The sequence below is a fragment of the Tachysurus fulvidraco genome, chromosome 1 (genome assembly GCF_022655615.1).
Source record: "Tachysurus fulvidraco isolate hzauxx_2018 chromosome 1, HZAU_PFXX_2.0, whole genome shotgun sequence".
NCBI classification, from domain to species: domain Eukaryota; kingdom Metazoa; phylum Chordata; class Actinopteri; order Siluriformes; family Bagridae; genus Tachysurus; species Tachysurus fulvidraco.
This window is the reverse complement of record NC_062518.1, coordinates 18896195-18922195: the sequence shown is the minus strand read 5'-3', so window position 1 is coordinate 18922195 and position 26001 is coordinate 18896195. Positions and strand designations below refer to the sequence as shown.

Genomic DNA, 26001 nt, shown 5'->3' with positions numbered 1-26001 from the left:
ACTGAGCCTCTGGAACAGGAAGGATGTGACTAATACATCTACATGGACACTTAGCATACTGCCTGCAGAGTCTCGGCCCTTCCTCGATCGTCCCGCTGGCTATGTTTTGCTAAATAACAGAAACCTCTTGCTCAACAATGTGGGGGAGCTCAACTCCATCAGCCGAACGGACACTTGATCATATGGCGACATCGTTCGCTTTTTCGTTATTCGGTCTGTATTTTCTATCCCTTTTTCTTTTCCTCACAGCAGTTTAGCATAACGTAAATTATTAACAGTGCTTATCTAGCAGCTTTAACACGCTAGCTAAGTTAAACCGAGTCAAGCGATATCCCACATAGCAACCCATTTATTTTAAGCTTCAAAATCAGGACTAGCGTGTTAGCATGCAGCACTGGAGAGCGGCGTGAAGACGTAAACGGCAGGTGTAAATGCCGTACATTCGTTAACCCCACATTCGTGGCAGAATTCCGAGGGCATGTGAAATGAGGTCTCGCCGATGGTATTATACAGGAGGCTAATCGCGAGTGGGAAGCTAGCCATCTGTTTGAGGCTGGAGCAGTAGCAGGATGGAGCACTGTGAAAAGTCGTCGCTCTGGAGGAAATATTAATGAGAAGCTGTTATTGACATAGGACGAATCCTGAGAGAAAGAGAGGCAGAACTACATTATCCATCAGCTACAAGGAATTCACACGCCCCACTAATCACTCGTTATCCCTCGTTAGCATCGCTAATTAAGTTCCAGGCTTTGGATATCATCTGTAACTCTCAGGTTTACATATTTTACATTACAAATGATTGTCACCTGCATCTCCTTCCATCTTCACCTCTATCTCCATCTTCACATCCACCTTCACCTCCACCTCCATCTTTACCTCCACCTTCATCTCTAGTTTCCTTTTCACTTCCTCCTCCATCTCCTTTAGCATCTCTACCTCTACTTATCTATCTATATCTTCATCTTCATCTCTACCACCATTTTCACCTCCACCTCCATCTATATCTCCATCTTCATTTTTCACTTCCATCTTAACCTCCAGCTCCATCTCTATGTCTACTTATATCTCCATCTCTATGCCCATAGTTTCACCTCTACCTCTATCTCCTTCTCTACCTCATCTCCATTTATATCTCAAAATCCTCTCCACCCCCCCCTTCATCTGGTGATTAGTCAGTACTAACACGGTAGACACGGTAGAATTTTATTTCTCACACCTGTGGAGTTCGTCGTCTTAACTGAAACGTTCTCGGGTTTTATTTCAGAAATGTCTTCTTGTTTTTGTTAGTGAAGGAAAATAAAATACTAATTTTGGTAACACATTGATTCAGTTAGATGAGTTAACCAAGCACTAAGTGATATTCGATGAACTAGTCACCATGGCAACATAGTAAGAGGAACAGGAATCGATGACCATATAAGGAACCCGAGGCACTAAATGTTATAAATGGTGTGTAGAGCGTGTGCCGAAGTCGAAGGGGACTTCATCTTCATGCTCCTGTTATTGTTTTTCTTGTTTTTTTTGCCTTGTAAATAATAAAAAGCCAGCAGAGAAACACCAAAAAGTTCAGACCTGGTGAAAAAGCTCAAGTTTAAAAGTCAGTGACTTCACATGAGGAAGAAAGATGAGAAGGTTTTCTGATCTGCTCCTGCTCAAAAACCCCAAGTGTGGAAATCTGGAAATCTACCCACAATAACACACACACACACACACACACACACACACACACACACACACACACACACGTTTATAAAATATTTGACCATGTGACCAAAATATATTGATCATCTTGACCCACATCATCAACAATTATCTACACTGATGGAGAACATATCGAAAGAAAGAAAGAAAGAAAGAAAGAAAGAAAGAAAGAAAGAAAGAAAGAAAGAAAGAAAGAAAGAAAGAAAGAGAGAGAGAGAAAGAAAGAAAGAAAGAAAGAAAGAAAGAAAGAAAGAAAGAAAGAAAGAAAGAAAGAAAGAAAGAAAGAAAGAAGCAAGTAAACTGTTGAACCTTTGAAATATTGACCCCAGTGTGCAGGAATAAATTAGTATTGAAAAAACGACAAATTGATCTATTACAAGATCGCAAAGTAGATAGATAGATAGATAGATAGATAGATAGATAGATAGATAGATAGATAGATAGATAGATAGATAGATAGATAGATAGATAGATAGATAGATAGATAGATAGATAAAAAGCAAGTAATAGTACAAGAAAGAAAGAAAGAAAGAAAGAAAGAAAGAAAGAAAGAAAGAATGCATCCAAAAGAGAAAGAATAAAAGGTGTGAATGAAACGTGTGGCTCGAGTCTGGTCTAATCCCGTCCTGTCTGATTTGGTCCAGTCCCGTTTGTAGATTTGTTTAGATCTGACAGAAAGTGCAGACGCAGATTAGATGCAGTCACTGATAACGCCGTCTGTGGTGCGGTGTGGAGATCAGCGACTGACCTCCTCTCACAATAAAACTCCATGAAGCCCGTCACAGAGAAGATCAGCCAGGTGTGAAATAACTCTCTCCGGCCTTGTCCCAAATGTGATTCATGCCTCTGATCATTTATGAGGCTCAGAGGATGAGGAGAGAGAGAGAGAGAGAGAGAGAGAGAGAGAGAGAGAGAGAGAGAGAGAGAGAGAGAGAGAGAGAGAGAGAGGTGTTAATGATGACAAGGCAGGAACACGAGAGACCAATAATGCTCTGTCCAGCCTACTTCACCTCAAGAATCTTACATACCTCTCGCAGGAAGGAAAGAGGGATGGAAGGAAGGAAGGAAGGAAGGAAGGAAGGAAGGAAGGAAGGAAGGAAGGAAGGAAGGAAGGAAGGAAGGAAGGAAGGAAGGAAAAATAAGAAAAGAAAAGAGTACGGAAGGAAGAGAAGGAAGGAAGGAAAAAGAAAATAAAAGAGAAGAGAAGAGGAGGGAAGTAAAGAGAAGAAAAGAAAAGAAATGGAAGAGAAGAGAAGAGAAGAGAAGAGAAGAGAAGAGAAGAGAAGAGAAGAGAAGAGAAAAGAAGAAAACGTGAGGGAAGGAAGGTAGGAGGGAGAGAAGAGAAGCGAGGAGTACAGTGTGCTATCATGGTGTAGCTCTGGGCTCAACAGCAGATCCTCTGTATAAATCTGTCAGTTTTTTATTTCTACTGACAGGGGAAGAAGGAGCTGGTGTTATAACACTGTAATAAAGCCTGAAGGAAGAATAAAGGGGCGGGACACTGCTGTGAAGGGGCGTGGCCTATCATACATCTGTCCTACATCACATACCTGATCGCGTCCACTGGGAAGGAGCGACACACACACACACACGCACGCACGCACGCACGCGCACGCACACACACACACACACACACACACACACACACACACACACACACACACACTTTCTCTGCACGCTGTGCTAAAAGCAACCTGATGAAGGAAGAGACGACTTGCTCTGCGATGTGATTTACACTTCTCTCCTCCAACTGCTGAAAATATCACTTTCTCACTTTTCTGTATGTTTATTAAAAATCCCTGCAGTTTTAAGCGCCAGACGATCAGGTCCTGAATGTCAGCTTCTGATCAACGCTGAGGGGTTTACAATAAATGTAGACGGCTTTACCTATTTAAACGTATCGATGTTCACTGGACGTTTAATGCATCAAACTGGAAACTGAAATAGAAATGGGGAACGACAGAGTGTTCTCTCTCTCTCTCTCTCTCTCTCTCTCTCTCTCTCTTTCTCTCTCTGTGCATGCTGGGAGGTTTTGGGTGTGTGAGTGGTCACAGGAGGTAAGAGCTATCGTGGGATTTCTTTTCTGGTTTTCTCTTCACTTTTATCGATAGAGTTAGTCTCTTCCGGTTAAGTAAAGAGAACAGAAAGTCAATTAAAGCGGTTTAAGTGTGTAGATTAGTATACAGGTAAGTTAGTTAGGTGTGTAGTAGCAGGGCGGGAACGGGATGGCGTCCCTCACACAGAGGGTGGCGTCACCTGTCTCCCTCCGCCATGGCGTCAGGTGTATGCCGGGTAACGGAGTAAGTGTGGAGGACGTTCTACTGGCAATGGGGACGGAGGTCGGGAATGAGAATATCTTCGCTGCTTCCCGCATGAACAAAGCGGTCGTGGTGTTTCTCAGGGAGGAGAGTCAGGCGAGACACCTGACCAGCACCGGGATTGTGGTGAGTGGCGAATTTGTGATTGTTTCTCCGCTGGTTGCTCCGACTGTTTGCGTTACCGTATCTAACGTGCCTCCGTTTATCCCCGATGAGGACATAGAACGGGAGCTAAAACGCTACGGAAAATTAGCCAGCAAGGTAAGAACAGTTTACCTGGGCTGTAAGACTGGGGGATTGAAGAACGTCGGGTCTTTTAGGAGACAAGTTTTTATGTTCTTAAATCAACCGGAACTTAAAGTGTCTTTCAGAGTGGTGTGTGAGGGCAGGTCATTCATGCTGTACGCTAGCACAGGGCAGATGAAGTGCTTTGAGTGCGGCGATGTTGGCCATAAGAAGTTAGTGTGTCCACACAAGGCCCAGGCCCTTTAAAGTGAACGATAACAGGGTCAGTGGAGCGAGGTTAGACAGGTTTTATTTAAAAAAGACCTGGAATAATAGAGTAATGAAGGTTTCTATTGAACCCAATGGTTTCTCGGATCATCACATGGTTTTATTAGACATAAATGTGAAGAATACACTGAGAGCAAACTATTACTGGGTTTTTAATGTTAAATTATTACAGGATGTTTCTTTTCATGAGATTTTTAACACTTTCTGGGATGACTGGAAAATGAAGAAGGGCTCTTTTAAAAGTCTTAGCTAGTGGTGGGATGTGGGGAAAGTTAACATAAAAATGTTGTGTCAGAACTATACGTCTTTCTCTACTACTATCCTGAAAGAAGCAGTGCAGTCTCTACAAAGAGACATCGAACTTTCGGAAAAACACATCATGGACACCAATGACACCACACAGGGAGTTGGACTAACGAAAAAAAGACAAGAACTCAGCTCCCTGTTACAGGAACAGGCTAAAGGGGCACTGATAAGAGCGAGATACTGCTCTATTAAAGACATGGACGCTCCCAGTACCTTCTTTTTTAATCTGTAAAAAAAAGTGTTCAGCATAAGACAATGTGCCATCTTTGCCGCACGGATGGATCCATCACATCTGACCTGGCAGAAATGAGGAGACTGGCAAGAAATTTCTACAGCGAGTTGTACAGCGCTGAGAGCTGTGATGCTGAATCTGCTGAGGACATACTCAAAGACCTGCCTCAAATACAGCAAACACAAAAAGAGGAACTAGACAGGATCATCACCCTGCAGGAGCTCACAGAGGCAATGTCTCAGCTATCTAAGGGACGATCCCCTGGAATAGATGGATTACCTGTGGACTTTTATCAGCATTTCTGTTTTTTATTGGGACAAGACTTACATGAGGTTTTAACAGAATGTATGCAGAACAAAACCCTCCCTGTAAGTTGCCGGAGAGCAGTCCTATCACTGCTCCCAAAGAAAGGAGACTTGGGGTTTTTAAAAAACTGGAGGCCAGTTTCTCTTCTGTGTGCCGATTATAAAATCTTCTCCAAGTGCTTAGCTAACAGACTGAAACTTGTTTTAGATTCAGTTATAAAAAATGACCAAACTTATTGTATCCCAGGAAGGTCTATAATAGACAACCTTTTTTTTACTAAGGGATATAATTGATTTTAATCAGCTAAATAAGAGTACACTGGGAATCCTGTCAATAGATCAGGAAAAAGCCTTGGATCAGGTCGACCATGCGTACCTTTTTAAAGCATTGAAGCACTTTGGCTTTGGAGAAGGTTTTATATCATATGTCGAACTCTTGTACTCTGATGTATCTGTGCTGGTTAAAGCAGGGGGAGGTTTAAATGCCCCAGTATCGGTGACCAAAGGTATTAGGCAGGGCTGTCCGCTTTCTGGACAATTATACAGCCTAGTCATCGAACCTTTATTATGCAGACTCAGGGCGTCACTGAAAGGGACTTTAATACCAAAAGTGGATGGTAGTAATGGGCGATATAAACGATATGCGATATAAACGATACAAAATTGGCCTACGATAGAGATTTTAATTCTATTGCACTATCGCGATAATGCTTGTTGATGACGCAATCTACCCGTGAAATTTAGAGCCACGAGCTGCAGCTGGCTGCAAAGAATCATCATATTCGCCATTTTGAATAAACATGGCTGAAAGCGTCAGCGAAACAGAGGAGCTCGTGAAAAAGACCGGTGCAACGTCTATTATTTGGACTTGGTTTGGATTTAAGCCGTCCGATGAGCAGCAGAAAAATATACTCTGTAGAGTGTGTGGGGCAAAAGTTCCAGCTAAGAGTGGTAACACTACTAATCTGTTCTACCACCTCAAAACTAAACATGTCGTTGAATACCACCAGCATTGCCAGGCAATGCAGCCAACCGCAAGATCCAGTACAAAGAATGCAGGACAGAAAAAACAGGAACTGATCCAAACCTCAATCCAACAGTCATTTTCAAAAGGTACTCCTTATATTAGGAAGAGCCCGCGATGGATTGAAATTACCAGGGCCATAACTGTTTACTTGTGTAAGGACATGGTCCCTTTTCAAACGGTAGAGAGACGCGGCTTTAAAGCCATGATCAGAGCTATTGATCCACGATATGAGGTGCCAAGCCGCAAATACTTCACAGAAACCGAGATGCCAAAATTGTATGCCGAGCTCCGCGAAAATGTTGAAAAAGAGCTGTGTGACTTGAAATACTTTGCTACTACAACGGACCTGTGGTCGAGCCGTACCATGGAGCCTTTCCTCAGTCTGACCATTCACTATATAACGGATGATTGGAATCTTGGCAGCCGGTGTTTGCAGACGTCGTACTTCCCCGCTGAACATTCGGCCGAGGAGATAGCACAAGGACTCAAGGAAGCGCTTGAGTCATGGGGTTTTAAAGAAGAAAGCCAAGTTTGCATTACTACTGATAACGGAACGAACGTGGTCAAGGCAGCGTCTCTGAATGATTGGACCAGGCTGCAATGCTTTGGACACAGACTGCACCTCGCCATCGGTAGGTTAAAAATTTGTGCATATGCATAATATGAATATTTTAAAAAATATTTATAAATATATACACCTACTTGGTATTATATTAATATTATATTAATTATTTTTGTTATGTTATATATATAATAGTTGCCTATATTACTGCACAGTTATGTTGCATTTGCGTTTAGAGATGTAGAATTTGCCTCTGTTCAGTTGTATACCCAATGCTATTTTAATGTTGCATTTGTGTTAAGTGATGTTCATTCAATCCTAATCAAGCATTTCAATAGTTGTAATGATAGTTGTTCAGTGTGTGTGGGGAGAGAGAGATTATAGATGAAATTAACTAATATCTTACAAATTTGTCAACAGAAAAAAGTATGAAAGACCCCCGAACTGACCGTGCTGTTGGCGTATGCAAGAAGATTGTGAGTGCCTTTTCATACTCTTGGAAAAGAAGAAAAGAGTTGAAGAAAGCCCAGGCAGAGCACCATCTTCCCTTTCATCGGCTCATCACAGACACACCAACAAGGTGGGGGTCACGCCAGATGATGATCCAGAGGGTGCTTGAACAAGAGAAGGCACTATCACAGGTACTGAAAGCAGACAAGAAAACCAAACACCTGGTACCCACTTGGCAAGATACAGATGTCTTGGAATCTATAAGCCGGACCCTCGGGCCACTGCTGGAATTCACAGACGCGCTGTCTGGTGAAGATTATGTCAGTGTGTCGTACATCAAACCTGTTCTCCATATTTTCAACAACACTGTTCTTGCTGCAGCTGATGATGACACTGAGCTGACCAAGGACATGAAAAGAGTCATCCTAGAGTGCTTAAACGAGAAGTACTCGGACCCAAAAATGGTTGACCTGTTGGATATGGCCTCCTTGGTCGACCCACGGTTTAAAGATGCATATATAGCTGATGACCGCCAGGAGTTCATCAAGACCAGAGCGGTAGCAGAAATTCTGTCACTGTTAGAGGTGCAAGCTGCAACAGTCAGAGAGCCACTGCCACACACAAGCACAGAAGCTGCAGCTGATGGTGCTGAAGCTGCTGAAGTAGCTGTTGAGAGGCAATCAAAGAAAGTAAAACGAAGCCTGGGAAGCTTTTTCAAAAAGGCCTCCTCCGATGGCACAGCTGCTCTCACTGACAGAGAGGCCATAAAAGTGGAGCTAAAAAGTTACCTGCAGACAATGCAGGTTGATGCAGAGACTGATCCACTGGACTGGTGGCGGCTGTACCAAGCTAATTTTCCAAGGGTGGCTAGACTGGCCCAGAAATATCTCTGTATCCCGGCCACAAGTGCTCCTTCAGAAAGGGCATTTAGCTTTGGTGGCAACATTGTTACATGCCACCGGTCTCTGTTGAAGCCAGAGACTGTGGACAAGCTTGTGTTCCTGGCTAATAATCTTTAGCCTAACAAATGACAAATGGTGTGTATTAAACAAAATCTCAGTGAGTGCCTGATTTTAGGGTTCGTTGTTGTTGCTTTTTGAGAAGACACCAGACAGTTTTTCCTGTTCTTTGCGTATTTTGTCCTTTTAAGAAAATAACTAAAACTACATTTGCACTTTTTACTGTATATATGGCATGGCACTACTGTAAAGAAACTTTTATACTTTAAAAATTTTCTTTAGTTGACTTATATGTTCCTTATACTGAAAGTATTTTATTTATTTATTTTGTGCTTTCATTTAGCACTTTATAATGTTTTCTTTTGAAGTATATGTGCACTACACTTGGAAGAATTTTCTTTATTTAAAATAGCCATGCCTAATACTATATCCCTAATTCACAGTGTCTGTTCCTTTATTAAAAAGAAACCAGTTTTAATTTCATTAGGAGAACAAAATGTTTAAAACCAAATGTGTTACCTCGGCTGCAGGTTTGAAATATGTTTTTATTTAAAGTATCTGTGCATTTACACAAAATTTCCTTTGCCTAATTAATACTGAAAGTATTTTCAGTACAGTGTATGTTCCGTAACTAAAAAGACACCAGGTTTTCTGTTGTCTGCAACTTGGGTGGCATGTAAGAACCAAGTATAGTGCCTTTTAGAAGGAAAGACTTTTATTTATCTGCAACATTTTGTTGTATAATTACAGTTTTGCTTTTGCACAATAAATGTTCTCAATGACATGTTTCTTTATTTCTTAAAAAAATACATTTAGCAGTTTGGCTTTCCTAAGGGTCTGTGTAACCTGTTCTGAAATGGTTCTATTATCATTTATATATCGCAATATATATCGTTATCGCAAGAGGCTGCAATGTATATCGCAATATGGATTTTAGGCCATATCGCCCATCCTGGTTATTTTAAGGTGGTCTTAGCAGCCTATGCAGATGACATTTCTGTTTTTATCGCCGAGAAAAAAGACATCACACTTTTAAAAAAGATTATTGGGACATATGAAAAAGCCTCCTCTGCACGGGTCAACTGGTCAAAAAGTGAAGGTTTTATGCTAGGCAACTGGGAGCACAGAGAAGTTCCACAACTTCCAGGAGGGCTACAGTGGAGAAGGGATGGACTAAAAATACTGGGTGGTTTTTTAGGAAATGAACAATTCCAGAAAAAAAATTGGGAGGGGCTGCTGGAAAAGGTGTCTGCCCGATTGTCCAATTGGAAATGGCTACTTACAGTGTCTTACAGTGTCTTACAGTGGAAGAGTCCTGATAGTATACAACCTGGCTGCCTCAACTCTGTGGCACAGGACCATTGTCATGGAACCACCTGAAGAACTGGTTGCTGACATACAAAGAATAGTGGACTTCTTTTGGAGTGGACAACACTGGCTGCGTGCCGCAGTACTTTACCTGCCGTTACAGGAAGGTGGGCAGGGGCAGAAGAGGAAGAGCTGAAAACAGTGACGGGGCTGAGATCTTCACGTCTAACAGTAAAACTGAAAGAGGAACTGTACAATTCACTGCCAAGCAGCTACAAAATGTACATTGGACAGAGACATGGGAATACTCATGACCGGGGGAACGACGTGGAGTTTCTTGGACTTCATTTTCTGCCTGCGGTGAGAGCGGAGGAGGAAGACGAAGTCACAGACTCCATCTTGTCTTTTAATACTCCACAGTCAAACCTTTTTAAAGACATGTCTAAGAAAGCCATGTACCAATTAACAGTGAAAGTGCTGCACAAAGAGTCCTTGAGGAGACAAAAAGTCTCAAGGTGGCCGGGGATGTTGAACCCAGACGTCCTTGTGCGAGACAGGTGGAGGACCCTGTATAAACCCCCTGTAGAGAAGCGTACTGCTGACCTGCAGTGGAGGATTATTCACGGGGCAATAGCTACAGACGGACATGTGGCACACCTCAATCCAGCGGTAAAGGGGGAGTGTAGGTTCTGTGGGGTAAAAGAAGACCTAGAACACTTGTTTTTAAGATGCCCGAGATTAAAAGGTCTTTTTAAGCTACTCAAGAGCTGGTTTCAAAAATCGGATGAAGAATTCTCAGAGAAGGTTTTTATAGGAGGAGTAAAATACTGCTTCTCGAAAAGGAGGAAATTGGTTTTATTGAACTATCTGATGGGCACAGCTAAACTAGCCGTGTGGATAACACGAAAAAACAAGGCATTACAACGAGCTACAGTTGATCCAGAGCTTCTCTGCAAGTGGCTAGTTTTTTGTTTTTACTCTTTGCCTATTTATTTATTTATTTGTTTGTTTATTTATTTATAAATCATTTTTCAATGATATACTAGGGATGACCTATGATGAAAAATTATGAAGTACAAATGTATATATCTGGCAAATAGCGAATAAAGTATTGTTAAACCTCAAAAAAAAAAACTCTCTCTCTCTCTATAGTGCGAATGCTAATCTCAGCCTGGTGTGTGTCAGGATTAGTGTAATGGGGTTGCATTACATTTACAGAGTCTGAGCTCTGACTGTAACAAAATTGAGCGCTATGGGGCTTAAAGGTGTATGCAACGTCCATACTGATGATGAAACACAGCCACGAGGGAGGAAGGGAGGGAGAGAGAGAGAGAGAGAGAGAGAGAGAGAGAGAGAGAGAGAGAGAGAGAGAGAGAGAGAGAGAGAGAGAGAGAAAGAAAGAGAGTGGAGCAAGTTCTTTCTTAATTAATCACTAGAACATATGTGTGTGTGTGTGTGGTGTGTGTGTGGTGTGTGTGTGTGTGCGTGTGTGTGTGTGTGTGTGTGTGTGTGTGTGTGTGTGTGTGTGTGTGTGTGTGTGTGGTGTGACACATGATTACACTCGTTTACATTCTGAACCAATCCATTTTATTCACTGTTCAGTTGAACTCCTGCCCTTAATTTAGACGTTGATCTAAGATTATTTTCTTCAGTAAATGAATCGATACATCATTGCAGTCATCATTACGTCAGAGTTCAGGAGCGACTCCAACCTTTTATTTACTACTAAAGAAAGCGAACAGAGTTTCTACTGTTCCTAGCTATGAAGAAAAAAGTATAAAGGTGCAGTTACAGGAAATGAATCACTTCAGGAATACAAAACAAACAAACAAACAAACAAAGAAACAAAACAAACAGAATTTCAGCTTTTCACACAACTGAGCAGGTATGATTGGTTTCGGATTAAAAAGTCGCACCGTTTCAGAAAGGAAACGTCACCGTGTGATTGTCTCATTTTCCACTTAGCAGCCTGTGTGTGTGTGTGTGTGTGTGTGTGTGTGTGTGTGTGTGTGTGTGTGTGTGTGTGTGAGAACTGAACAGAAAGACTGAAGAAATATCTGATAATCTGATAATAGTGACTTTATTAAGGATAATTACCTCAAACTAGATGTCTCTGGTACCAACAGGATGCTGGAGGGATGAGAAAGAAGGGACAGGACAGGACGGGACAGGACGGGACGGGATACACCAGACTGTCAGTGGCTAAAGATCCACTTTAACCCTTTGTGTATCAAAACATTGAACACATCAGTTTCCTGACCCTGTTTTAACCAGTAAAATGAAACATTAGCGATCACGATTTTTAGTCACATGTCCTGTGTGATCTGGATCCTTTCTCCTGAATTCGCAATCATTCACTCCTGTCTCGTCTGGTCTCATTTTTATTCATTCGTTCATTCATTTTCTACCGCTTATCCGAACTTCTCGGGTCACAGGGAGCCTGTGCCTATCTCAGGCGTCATCGGGCATCGAGGCAGGATACACTCTGGACGGAGTGCCAATCCATCACAGGGCACACACACTCTCATTCACTCACACACTCACACACTACAGACAATTTTCCAGAGATGCCAATCAACCTACCTTGCATGTCTTTGGAACAGGGGAGGAAACTGGAGTACCCGGAGGAAACCCCCGAGGCACGGGGAGAACATGCAAGGTGGGAATCGAACCCCCAACCCTGGAGGTGTGAGGCGAACGTGCTAACCACTAAGCCACCGTCTCATGTTTATATTCACAATTTCACCTCTAATGCCCTCAAGCTGTCGCGTGTCTGTGTCCCGAAATCCCTTCATTCCTGACACATTTGTCTGAAACGGTGTCCGGGAATCGCTCTGGTTCCATATCTTCGTCTGGTATTTTCCTTCACAATCTACTGTACGTCAATAGAAAGGTGTTAAAGGTAGGTTTAAACACAGGTAATGTTGTTGCTTAGCAACTGTGCAGATAATTAGACATGCTAGCTACTACCGTTTCATCCAAAAGTTCAGAAACGGCTTCGAATTAGCCTAGCTTGGATAATCGTTCGCAGGACGGTAATTAGCCGTGTAAACACGAGTGCCGCTCCTCCGTGTAGTTCGAAGAGATCCTACTCAAAAAGCAATCCTGAGATCCTGCGAAAGCACTTGAAGTGTCTCGGAGTCAACAGTCCAGCGTGAAGCGTCAGATAAAGCTACACGGCTAATTAACCAAATACGCTTTGACGAGAGTTGTTGTTTTTAATTACCCCACTCTATTCCTCTACTCCTTCTTGTGTGCAAATCGCCCGCACTCGGATTCAGTGACTCTGGACTAGATATCACGGGAGCAATTAGCCCTAATTAGCATGTGCCCAGATCCTGCTGAGTGTCTGCTTTCACATGTTTTTCAGCTCCTCTCGTCATTTCTCTTTGGTTAGATGACGCTACGATGCTACTGGCAAAGCGAAGTGTTGCTCTGTTGTTCTTTTGTTTAGTTTTATGTTGTTGGATCCGGCCGCTAAGAACCAGCCTCATCTCAAGGTTGAAAAATGTTTCGAAGTTCAGAGTTTTAAAGTTTGTCAAAGGCTTTAAATTTATAACAGAACAGAAATAAAGGTAAAAAAACAAACATGTAAAAACAGTTTAGAACAACAAGCTTACAATCTACAATGTTTTGAATATTTTTAATATTTCTATATATTTATATCATTCTTTAATATGTATAATGTTGAATTTGTTTGTTTTTATTTATTAACCAATAAATAATAATGAACAACAAATACACAATTCTAACTCAAGGATGTATTTGAACACAAAGGACAATAAGCAATGCTTAGCGATTATCAACAATCGTTAACTTCTTCGCTTATAACGAAGCACAGACAAAATGCGTTTATTAGCATTAGCCTTGGGGGTTTTGGAGGGTCAATGTTGTGGGTTCAGGCAGCAGTGTGTCTTCATCCACACAGCAGCAGCTGATTAATATTTTATAACATAAGGAATAAAACACAGTTTAATGGCCTCTGTGTGTGTGTGAGTGTGTGTGCAGGTTTTCCTATCTCGCTGGGAACCAACCTTACCTCACGGTTATATTCGGCTAAGGAAAAAATTTAATTGAATAAATTTAAAGCTTTAATTTTTATAAAAACTACAAGCGATACAAATATCTATATATATATTTGTGTATGCTGAGTTTACGGTTGACTTTAGCTTGCTATCTAGTTCGTTAAATTAACATTGTTGCTTTTATAACAAAAAAAAGAAAAAAAGACTTCTAATTTCTCACTCAAAAGGAGTTCATTTGTTTAGCAGTTTGTTTATCTGAACATATTCTCCAAAACGGGTAAATTAGCCAAATAGTATTTTGAGGTAATTAGCACGTTTTTGCTAATTATACTTGTAAACATGAGGGACCCACGTTTTAGGTGTGGCATTGCATGAATTAGCAGCATTCCTAATTATAAGATTCTCATAAGGATAAACGTGTGTGTGTGTGTGTGTGTGTGTGTGTGTGTGTGTGTGTGTGTGTGTGTGTGTGTGTGTGTGTGTGTGTGTGTGTGTGTGTGTGTATGTATGTATGTGTGTGTGTGTGTGTGTGTGAGTATGTAGGCGTGTGTGTGAGAGTGAGTGTGTGTCTACTCTGTGTGTGTGTTTGTGTGTGTGTGTGTGTGTGTGTGTGTGTGTGTGTGTGTGTGTGTGTGTGTGTGTGTGTGTGTGTGTGAGTATGTATGTGTGTGTGTGTGTGATTGTGTATGTGTGTGTGAGTGAGTGTGTGTGTGTGTGTGTGTGTGTGTGTATGTGAGTGAGTGAGTGAGTGAGTGAGTGTGTGTGTGTGTGAGTGAGTGAGACTGTGGCTACAGCGCCGCCTTCAGGAAACGTCGATGTATTGTCTCTTTAAACCGTGTGTCCTGTCGTGTCGCAGTCGCTTTGCTTGTTTTTGCTGCCCCCTTGTGGCGCATTGCGCGACAATACACACGCCGCTCTCTCCAAACTCGCTTGGAATTCCAGGCACGAGCCAAGTGCCCTAGTCAGGACGCCAGAGCGCGGATTCGGACACGACCCTGGAATTTCGGAGCATCTGATAACCCTAAAATATCCTGAAAGAACACGACAGTGTGGTTATTCAAAAACAAAACAAAGAAACTTGAGTGTTATACTAATTATGTACATGACATCCCCTGTATTACACAGAATTGCTCTTAATTTCGTTCGAAGCATTGGAGTCGACTCTGAATCCCTAGTGCATGGGTCCAAAGAATCGATTCTTTCTAGGATCCTTCTGCCAGACTTTGTTTCCCGACCTCGGTGAGTAACTATCACACTCCATGGCGAACTTTTGAACACTTTGAGGTACAAACTCGACTGTATTTAAAGACTTGAAGAAAATATGACCTGTGTGCAGTTCATTCCCACTGAAGTGATTCAGATGGCTAAGATGAGCCGCGGAGCTTAATCACTTAAGGCTTGTTAAATACAGGCAAATGTGCGACTTCTACACTTTATAACCTGTTAATTCGCATTGATAAGTGTGTAAAATTCCAGGTTGTCCAATAGAACATTGATTCTGTATGAAGCTGAAGACATTTTTCCCGAAAAGCTGAGCTAAGCTAATCCAAGAGCCTAGCATCCAGGGATTTTAGCTTAACAATAAGCTCACAATAGATCCGGGTTTATCTTTTATTAAAACGAATAAAACCCTGAGCGGACTCTTATTATGGAAGAATATTTATAAATGTAAACGAGTAAAGTCTGTTCTGGCTTAATATGGTTTGATGACGTCACAATCGTAGACTTTAAAGGACTTTTAGGGAGCTTAGTAGAGATGAGAGAGCACACAGCCTCCCCTCACACACAGCCTCCCCTCACACACAGCCTCCCCTCACACATAACCCCCCTCACACATAACCCCCCTCACACACAGCCTCCCCTCGCACATAACCCCCCTCACACATAACTCCCCTCACACATAACCCCCCTCACACACAGCCTCCCCTCGCACATAACCCCCCTCACACATAACCCCCCTCACACATAACTCCCCTCACACATAACCCCCCTCACACACAGCCTCCCCTCACACATAACTCCCCTCACACATAACCCCCCTCACACACAGCCTCCCCTCACACATAACTCCCCCTCACACATAACCCCCCTCACACACAGCCTCCCCTCACACAAAGCCACCCCACACACAAAAACCCCCACACACACAGCCTCCCCTCGCACATAACCCCCCTCACACACAGCCTCCCCTCACACATAACTCCCCTCACACATAACCCCCCTCACACACAGCCTCCCTTCACACATAACCCCCCGCACACACAAGCCTCCCCTCACACACAACCTCCCCTCACACACAGCCTCCCCTCACACACAGCCTCCCCTCACACATAACCCCCCTCACACACAGCCTCCCCTCACACATAACTCCCCTCACACATAACTCCCCTCACACATAACCCCCCTCACACACAGCCTCCCCTCACACACAGCCTCCCCTCACACATAACCCCCCTCACACACAGCCTCCCCTCACACATAACCCCCCTCACACACAACCCCCTCACACATAAGCCTCCCCTCACACACAGCCTCCCCTCTCACATAACCCCCCTCACACATAACCCCCCGCACACACAGCCTCCCCACACACACAGCCCTCCCCTCGCACATAACTCCCCTCACACTTACCCCCCCTCACACACAGCCTCCCCTCGCACATAACCCCCCTCACACATAACCCCCCTCACACATAACCCCCCTCACACACAGCCTCCCCTTCACACATAACCCCCCTCACACACAGCCTCCCCTCACACATAACTCCCCTCACACATAACCCCCCTCACACACAGCCTCCCCTCACACACAGCCTCCCCTCACACATAACTCCCCTCACACATAACTCCCCTCACACATAACTCCCCTCACACATAAACCCCCTCACACACAGCCTCCCCTCACACACAGCCTCCCCTCACACATAACCCCCCCTCACACACAGCCTCCCCTCGCACATAACTCCCCTCACACATAAACCCCCTCACACACAACCTCCCCTCACACACAGCCTCCCCTCGCACATAACACCCCCTCACACATAACCCCCCTCACACACAGCCTCCCCTCACACACAGCCTCCCCTCGCACAAAACTCCCCTCACACTTAACCCCCCCCTCACACACAGCCTCCCCTCACACATAACCCCCCTCACACACAGCCTCCCCTCACACATAACCCCCCTCACACACAGCCTCCCCTCACACACAGCCTCCCCTCGCACATAACTCCCCTCACACTTAACCCCCCTCGCACATAACTCCCCTCGCACATAACTCCCCTCGCACATAACTCCCCTCGCACATAACTCCCCTCACACATAACTCCCCTCGCACATAACTCCCCTCGCACATAACTCCCCTCGCACATAACTCCCCTCGCACATAACTCCCCTCGCACATAACTCCCCTCGCACATAACCCCCCTCGCACATAACTCCCCTCGCACACAGCCTCCCCTCGCACATAACCCCCCTCACACACAGCCTCCCCTCACACATAACCCCCCTCACACACAGCCTCCCCTCACACACAGCCTCCCCTCGCACATAACTCCCCTCGCACATAACTCCCCTCGCACATAACTCCCCTCGCACATAACTCCCCTCGCACATAACTCCCCTCGCACATAACTCCCCTCGCACATAACTCCCCTCACACACAGCCGCCCCTCACACCCAGCCGCCCCACACACATACCCCCCCTCACACACAGCCTCCCCTCACACACAGCCTCCCCTCGCACATAACTCCCCTCACACACAGCCTCCCCTCACACACAGCCTCCCCTCACACATAACCCCCCTCACACACAGCCTCCCCTCGCACATAACTCCCCTCACACACAGCCTCCCCTCACACACAGCCTCCCCTCGCACATAACTCCCCTCACACATAACCCCCCTCACACACAGCCTCCCCTCACACACAGCCTCCCCTCGCACATAACCCCCCTCACACATAACCCCCCTCACACACAGCCTCCCCTCACACACAGCCTCCCCTCGCACATAACTCCCCTCACACATAACCCCCCTCACACACAGCCTCCCCTCACACACAGCCTCCCCTCGCACATAACTCCCCTCACACACAGCCTCCCCTCACACACAGCCTCCCCTCACACACAGCCTCCCCTCACACATAACCCCCCTCACACACAGCCTCCCCTCGCAGATAACTCCCCCTCACACACAGCCTCCCCTCACACACAGCCTCCCCTCGCACATACACTCCCCTCACACATAACCCCCCTCACACACAGCCTCCCCTCACACACAGCCTCCCCTCACACACAGCCTCCCCTCGCACATAACCCCCCTCACACATAACTCCCCTCACACACAGCCTCCCCTCACACACAGCCTCCCCTCGCACATAACCCCCCTCACACACAGCCTCTCCTCACACATAACTCCCCTCACACATAACTCCCCTCACACATAACTCCCCTCACACATAACCCCCCCTCACACACAGCCTCCCCTCACACATAACCCCCCTCACACATAACCCCCCACACACACAGCTCCCCTCGCACATAACCCCCCTCACACACAGCCTCCCCTCACACATACCTCCCCTCACACACACCTCCCCTCACACATAACCCCCCTCACACACACCTCCCCTCACACACAGCCTCCCCTCGCACATAACTCCCCTCACACTTAACCCCCCTCGCACATAACTCCCCTCGCACATAACTCCCCTCGCACATAACTCCCCTCGCACATAACTCCCCTCGCACATAACTCCCCTCGCACATAACTCCCCTCACACATAACTCCCCTCACACATAACTCCCCTCGCACATAACTCCCCTCACACATAACTCCCCTCGCACATAACTCCCCTCGCACAGCCTCCCCTCGCACAGCCTCCCCTCGCACATAACTCCCCTCGCACATAACTCCCCTCGCACATAACTCCCCTCGCACATAACTCCCCTCGCACATAACTCCCCTCGCACATAACTCCCCTCGCACATAACTCCCCTCGCACATAACACCCCTCACACATAACCCCCCCTCACACATAACCCCCCTCACACATAACCCCCTCAAACATAACTCGACTCACACATAACCACAATCAAACATAACTCCACTCAAACAAAACTCCCATCGAACAGCCTCCCCTCGCACATAACCCCCCTCGCACATAACCCCCCTCGCACATAACCCCCCTCGCACATAACCCCCCTCGCACATAACCCCCCTCGCACATAACTCCCCTCGCACATAACTCCCCTCACACATAACTCCCCTCACACATAACCCCCTCACACATAACCCCCCTCCCACATAACCCCCCTCACACATAACCCCCTCACACAAAACTCCCCTCACAAATATCCCCCCTCAGAAATAACCCCCCTCACATATAACCCCCTGCCACATAACCCCCTCACACATAACTCGCCTCACACATAACCCCCCTCACACATAACTCCCCTCACACAAAACTCCCCTCACACAAAACTCCCCTCGCACAGCCTCCCCTCGCACATAACTCCCCTCGCACATAACCCCCCTCGCACATAACCCCCCTCGCACATAACTCCCCTCACACATAGCTCCCCTCACACATAGCTCCCCTCACACATAACTCCCCTCACACATAGCTCCCCTCACACATAACTCCCCTCACACATAACTCCCCTCACACATAACTCCCCTCACACATAACTCCCCTCACACATAGCTCCCCTCACACATAGCTCCCCTCACAAATAACTCCCCTCACACATAACTCCCCTCGCACAGCCTCCCCTCACATAACTCCCCTCGCACAGCCTCCCCTCGCACATAACTCCCCTCGCACATAACTCCCCTCGCACATAACTCCCCTCGCACATAACTCCCCTCGCACATAACTCCCCTCGCACAGCCTCCCCTAGCACATAACTCCCCTCGCACATAACTCCCCTCACACATACCCCCCCTCACACATAACTCCCCTCACACATAACCCCCCTCACACATAACCCCCTCACACATAACTCGCCTCACACATAACCCCCCTCACACATAACTCCCCTCACACAAAACTCCCCTCGCACAGCCTCCCCTCGCACATAACTCCCCTCGCACATAACCCCCCTCAGACATAACGCCCCACACACATAGCTCCCCTCACACATAACCCCCCTCTCACATAACCCCCTCACACATAACCCCCTCACACATAACTCGCCTCACACATAACCCCCCTCACACATAACTCCCCTCACACAAAACTCCCCTCGCACAGCCTCCCCTCGCACATAACTCCCCTCGCACATAACCCCCCTCGCACATAACCCCCCTCGCACATAACCCCCCTCGCACATAACCCCCCTCGCACATAACCCCCCTCGCACATAACCCCCCTCACACATAGCTCCCCTCACACATAACTCCCCTCACACATAGCTCCCCTCACACATAACTCCCCTCACACATAACTCCCCTCACACATAGCTCCCCTCACACATAACTCCCCTCACACATAGCTCCCCTCACACATAGCTCCCCTCACACATAACTCCCCTCACACATAACTCCCCTCACACATAGCTCCCCTCACACATAACTCCCCTCACACATAACTCCCCTCACACATAACTCCCCTCACACATAGCTCCCCTCACACATAGCTCCCCTCACACATAGCTCCCCTCACACATAGCTCCCCTCACACATAACTCCCCTCGCACAGCCTCCCCTCACATAACTCCCCACGTAACGTCTAATCTAGTAGCTTTCTATATCTTCACAGTAATCACTGCCATGGATCCGTCATCTCCACCAGAGCAGGAGACCGGAAACTGCACGAATGACACAGGAAGCGTGCCGACTGTGACTGAGGAAATTCGCCTGCGCCGCTTCCTGTGCTACGGCTCAGAGAGCGCCATCTACAGAGCACGGGAGCAGAGAAACCCATGCCTGGAGCGTGTCTCGTCCCTAACTGAGCTGCTTGATGCCGGCCGAGGCAGCGAGGCGGTGCAGGAAGTGCGAAACATGAGCATGAAGGGCGGAGTCAAGAGCTCATGCCCCGCCCTGTTTGTTCTGGCTGTGATCTCGCAGCACTCGGACATGGAGGCCAAGCGAGCGGCGTACAGCGTTCTGAAGGAGGTGTGTACTTCCCCCTGCGAGCTCTTCAGCTTTGTTCAGTATAAGAAAGAGCTGAGCGGCACCGGGCAGCGCGGCATGTGGGGCAGAGCTCTGAGGAAAGCTGTCGCAGACTGGTACAACAGACATGACGCTCTCATGCTGGCACACAAAGTCACCACATGTAAGAGGAAAGGAGGCTGGTCTCATCAGGACCTGTTCCGACTGGCACATCTGAAACCGGGCAACGAGGGTGAGGACAGGAAGTGATGTCACACTCTGTGGAGGGCTTCTGCAGCTACAGGTTTGTTTGGTGCTAAAGGTGTCTGTGTTTCACAGCCGTTGCTCTGGTGAGTAAATACCTGACGAAAGGCTGGAAGGTGGTACAGGAGACGTACGCAGACAGAGAAAATTCAGAGGATGTGATGAAGGTGTTCGTGTATCTGGAGGCTGTGGAGAAGACCAGAAACTCGAGCGATGAGCTGGAGGTGGCGCATCTGATCGAGAAGCACAAACTAGAGAGGGAACACGTCCTCACTAAACACCTCGAGTCCAGAGAGGTGGGAGAACAAGCACACACACACACACACACACGCACGCATGCAGATTCTGGGGGAGTAGGAACAAAGGTGTTGAGAGGAAAAGGTTTAGATGGAAGGATAGATGGGTATGTAGTGTAGAGTTGATGCGTTTTCCCATCTGTCTGTGCGTGTGTGTGTGTGTGTGTGTGTGTGTGTGTGTGTGTGTGTGTGTGTGAGAGAGAAGGTGTGGAAAGCTCTGCTGAAGGAGATGTCCATCTCCATGCTGCTCACACACCTGGGGAAAATGAGTGCAGATAAACTCCTGCGCTCGGGAAGTGCGGAGACGGCCGCCGCGTGCGAGAGGATCCAGGATGAACACGCTCTACTGAAGGCAGTCATTAAAACACTCTATTTACACCATTAAAATACGCTTTAAATTACGGATCTCGTTGTATCCTATTCACCAGCGACCAGTTTGTGTCACTTGTGTTTTATTTCTGAACTAGTGCTGTTGTCATGTCCTTCAGGCTAAAACTCATCCGCTTAGCATCCTGCTGGCTGCAGAGAACTACAAGCGAGGTCGCGACCGCCGAGGGAAGTTAAAGTGGAAGCCGGACAGAGACGTCATTCAAGCGCTAGACTCCGCCTTCTGCAGATGTCTCTCAGTGAGTACAGACAGTATAGAGTACGGCGGCAGGATCAGTTATGCTCAGATGCATGACATCTGTCTCTTCTCCCTCCCAGAACATCGAGTCTACAGGCAAGCACTTCGTAGTCGGTGTGGACGTGAGCTCTCGACTCGGCAGCGTTGCTCTCGGCAGCTTCGTCAGCACGGTGACCTTAGCTGCAGCCATGAGCATGGTGATGTTTTACCCAGAATGCCACATCCAACTGGTTTACTCACCTGTAGTGTAGCTGGAACCATCTAAACCTGCGACACACACCTCATGATTTATATAAAAAAAACATGGCTGATATAAAGTATATGATTCATTTAAGGAACATGATTCATTTAAGGAACATGATTCATATAGGGAACATGATTCATATAAGGAACATGATTCATATAAGGAACATGATTCATATAAGGAACATGATTCATTTGAAGAAAATGATTCATATGACTCAAAGAACATAATTGACATGCTTTATATAAAGAACATCATTCAAAAGACCCGGGTAGGAATTTATGCGTATCGTTAGCATAAAGAATATGATTCATATAAAGAACTCGATACATATGAGTCATATCATGAACATGGTTTAGAATCTTTTTTTTTTAGGATTGTATTTTTCTTTAAAGGTGATCACACGGTCTGAATCCAGCGCCGACGTCTTGCTGTTTTCGGAAGGATCCGTCGTTCCCTGCACCGTCTCGGACGATTCGTCTCTCCTCCAAATAACCATGCAGTTGGTGCAGGTGACTGTTTCTCCATAGTTAGTCCATATTCTAGATTTGTCTTTTCCTTAAATACTCCATAGAAGAAAACGACCACCATTTCTTGCTTCGGTCCGCATTTTCTATCCCTGAATTCTCTTTCTGAATAATAATAAATACAAATCTGGCAACCTCATATGTATGAACCCAAAAAAAAACCCAGCTGATTAAAATCACAACAAAATCCAAAAATGTTCTGCCTTGCATACGAATGACAACTTCCTGTTTTGTGCCGCGCTTGTTAATGAGAGGTGTGGTGATGTTGTACTGCTCTGGTGCAGGCGTGCAGCAGTTGTACGGACTGCTCTCTGCCCATAACCTGGGCCTCGGAAAACGGCAAGACGGTGGACGTGTTTGTTATTTTCACCAATAATGAAACCTGGCCCGGGAGATCGAATCCAGCGCAGGCACTCAGGACATACAGACAGGTAGAAATGCATAAATACTGTTTATACCTTGCAGGAAAAAAACACATTAAATGTGTGGTGGTGTTTTTTTTGTTTTTTTTAATAAAGAAAACCGGCGTATTTGCAAAGCTGGTCGTCTGCGGCATGACGACACATGGCCTTAACGTGGTGGATCCGGATGACGGCGGCATGCTGGAAGTCTGTGGGTTCGACTCGCACACCGCCGACATCATCCGCCACTTCGTCCTGGGCGTCATATAAAAGGGGTGAATCATGGGAAGAGAAATTCCCGTGTGCAATGACGTGTTCACCTGCTTCTGTTGTTGTTGTTGTTGTTTTTTTAAACCTCCAGCAGGCTGGATGGAGATTTTACGTGTGAAACACAGAACGGATGACTGACTCCATGATTCCACTGTAACACTATATTTGGTTTTATTATATAATTATATATATATACACACACACATATTTTTGGTATCAGTGAACTCAACGACATTGTCATGTGACGATAGCGAGTAGGTAGCAAAACTAGGTAGCTAAGCATCTAGCGATCTAACGACTGAAGATTCGTGCGTGTTCATGTTTTTTCTTTTTTGTTCGTTTGTAAACAGACGTGTTTCTTTTTCCTCAAACGTACATAGAAAAATTTCTTTCTGTGTCACTTAAATAATCTCTTAACAGATCTCTTAACAATATTAACGTCTACGTCTAATCGCTATAACGAGAAAGATGTCCGTCTTGTGGCGGTCGCTGTGTCAACTTTCATCGAACTGAGTCCTGAAAAAAGATATTTTTTGAACAGTTATTGGATGTTTTTTGATTATGATTATTTTAACATTACAGAATTTAATTAAGACAGTTTTTTTTTGGAGTTTGCGATATTGCTGCACTTTTTTTTTATCGTGTGAGAACATTTACTGTATGTGTCTTTACACTGATTATGTAACTTTTTACTTTTTTTATTTATTTAGACCAGAGTTTGAGATCATTACCAAATAATAAGAGAAATCTAACGTAGGTGCTAATTAGCTAGCTGTTAAATCCTGTTACGCTAGCTACCATGTGCTGATCAATGGCTGGAAGATTTCAATCTTTCTCGGAGTTTCTTCTCCCGGGAAAGTGATCAGTCTGCTAGCAAAGCTAACTAGCTAAAGTGGCCAAGCGTGTTTGTCAATAGGAAGCTGACGAGAGTTAGCGAGTAAAGAGATTAAGAGCACAGCCGTCATTAGAAACAGTAGCACTTTAGTTTAAGTTTCAGGGGTTTTGATGCGAATCGTGATGATTATCTTGAACAGTGGAAGACGTTGAAAAGAGAAGACGGAGCTTCTGACGTTTGTGTAGAGTTGATGAGTTTTATGCGAAATGAAAAGACTGCACTGTGATGTGATCGCTGTAACTAGAGAATCCTGGTTTGTACCTGGAAACTCCCACCATTTAATAAAAAGGCTTTGAAAAAAAAAAAAAACATACAGCATGAGTATTGTGATGTTTTTGTTCTTACTGGGTCATGTGACAGAAACCAGACAGAAACGTGTCTTTTACAAGCCAATAAAGTTAATTAGTCTACGTCTAATCGCTATAACGAGAAAGATGTTCTTGAAAGTGAACCGAATCCTGCAAAAATGTTTTTTGGCTATTAGGGTTTTTTTTTTTAACAGTTTTTGGATGTTTTTTGATTATTATTTGAATTATTTTAATGTAACCAAATTTATTTAGATTTTTGGAGTATTATTTGTATAATTGTGTGTTTGCTTTTTCTTCTTCTGTGAAGCGCTTTGAGATGCTACTTTTAATGGCGCTATAGAAAATAAAGTTATTAAAGTAAATTATTATTAATATTATATTATTAAAGTATCTTAAAATGTCATCTAGTGACCACAGCCTTTAAAACACAAACAAAAAATTATGATATGGAGGGCGTGATGCCCCAGCGGTGGATTCCTGATCAGAAGGTCAGGATTCAAGCCCCCAAGCTGCAGAGACATCAACGTTGGGTCCTTGAGCAAGGTCCTTAACCTCACTTGCTCCAGGGGCACCGTACTATGGCTTGACCCTGCACTCTGACCCCATAACCTGGGATATGTCAAAACCCGGGGAAGTCGTGGCTTAATGGTTAGAGAGTTTCACTCCTAACCCTAAGGTTGTGGGTTCAAGTCTCGGGCTGGCAATACCACGACTGAGGTGCCCTTGAGCAAGGCACTGAACCCCCCCCCCCCCCCCAAACTAATGGCTGCCCACTGCTCTGGGTGTGTGTTCACGGCATGTGTGTGTTCACTGCTGTGTGTGTGCACTTTGGATGGGTTGAATGCAGAGAACGAATTCTGAGTATTTCACGTCACATAAAGTATGATATGGATAGAAAATACGGACCGGAGAAGGAAATGCTGTTTAATTTCCTTACTGGTGAGTGTAATAGACTTAAAGTACATTATAGGTTTAGAGATGAAACTAGCTAAAGATGAAACATTACACATTTGAGATGAAACTAGTGCAAATCTGGTGGATGTTCCTTAATCTAGAGCCCTTACAGATGTGTCAAATAACAGCTCACTACTCTGTATGTTCAAAAAGGGAGTCATTTGGGATTCAATTCTGTGTTGTATCTATTTATATATATATATATATATATATATATATATATATATATATATATATATATATATATATATATATATATATATACGTATATGTATATACGTATATATACATATATACGTATATATATGTATATATACGTGTATATATATGTATACACATACACACACACAGAGTGACTACATAGGGTCTGAAATAAGGGCATAGTGTATGTGTAGGTAGATAACCATAGATATGGTAG

At 45.1% G+C, this 26001-nt stretch overlaps 2 protein-coding genes across 3 annotated transcripts; both read left to right on the top strand.

The window, feature by feature from the left end:
- The first annotated feature begins 6147 nt into the window (after positions 1 to 6147).
- On the top strand, positions 6148 to 8433 carry LOC113640097 (E3 SUMO-protein ligase ZBED1-like). The gene is made up of 2 exons (XM_047800307.1): positions 6148 to 7034; positions 7385 to 8433. Exons 1-2 carry the CDS (start codon positions 6176 to 6178, stop codon positions 8431 to 8433), a joined length of 1908 nt encoding a protein of 635 aa, XP_047656263.1. The 5' UTR covers positions 6148 to 6175.
- Positions 8434 to 14567: 6134 nt separating this feature from the next.
- On the top strand, positions 14568 to 24630 carry ro60 (Ro60, Y RNA binding protein). 2 transcript variants are annotated; one of them, XM_027142468.2, is made up of 9 exons: positions 14572 to 14945; positions 20468 to 21052; positions 21139 to 21359; positions 21565 to 21711; positions 21848 to 21985; positions 22065 to 22181; positions 22624 to 22740; positions 23040 to 23186; positions 23274 to 24630. In XM_027142468.2, the coding sequence occupies exons 1-9, from the start codon at positions 14885 to 14887 to the stop codon at positions 23424 to 23426; spliced, it is 1686 nt and encodes a 561-aa protein (XP_026998269.2). In that variant the 5' UTR covers positions 14572 to 14884; the 3' UTR covers positions 23427 to 24630. The 2 variants fall into 2 exon arrangements, with proteins under 2 accessions (XP_047678816.1, XP_026998269.2); XM_047822860.1 differs by lacking the exon at positions 23040 to 23186 and having other exon boundaries at positions 14568 to 14945.
- Positions 24631 to 26001: the final 1371 nt, after the last annotated feature.

Bases quoted from the DNA above. Each gene is read 5' to 3' on its own strand.
- LOC113640097 (XM_047800307.1), top strand. From the start codon at position 6,176: ATGGCTGAAAGCGTCAGCGAAACAGAGGAGCTCGTGAAAAAGACCGGT. The intron at 7,035-7,384 runs GTAGGTTAAAAA...ATTTGTCAACAG, and splicing joins CAGACTGCACCTCGCCATCG to AAAAAAGTATGAAAGACCCC.
- ro60 (XM_027142468.2), top strand. From the start codon at position 14,885: ATGGGTCCAAAGAATCGATTCTTTCTAGGATCCTTCTGCCAGACTTTG. The intron at 14,946-20,467 runs GTGAGTAACTAT...ATATCTTCACAG, and splicing joins GACTTTGTTTCCCGACCTCG to TAATCACTGCCATGGATCCG. The intron at 22,182-22,623 runs GTGATGTTTTAC...TTTTCTTTAAAG, and splicing joins TAGCTGCAGCCATGAGCATG to GTGATCACACGGTCTGAATC.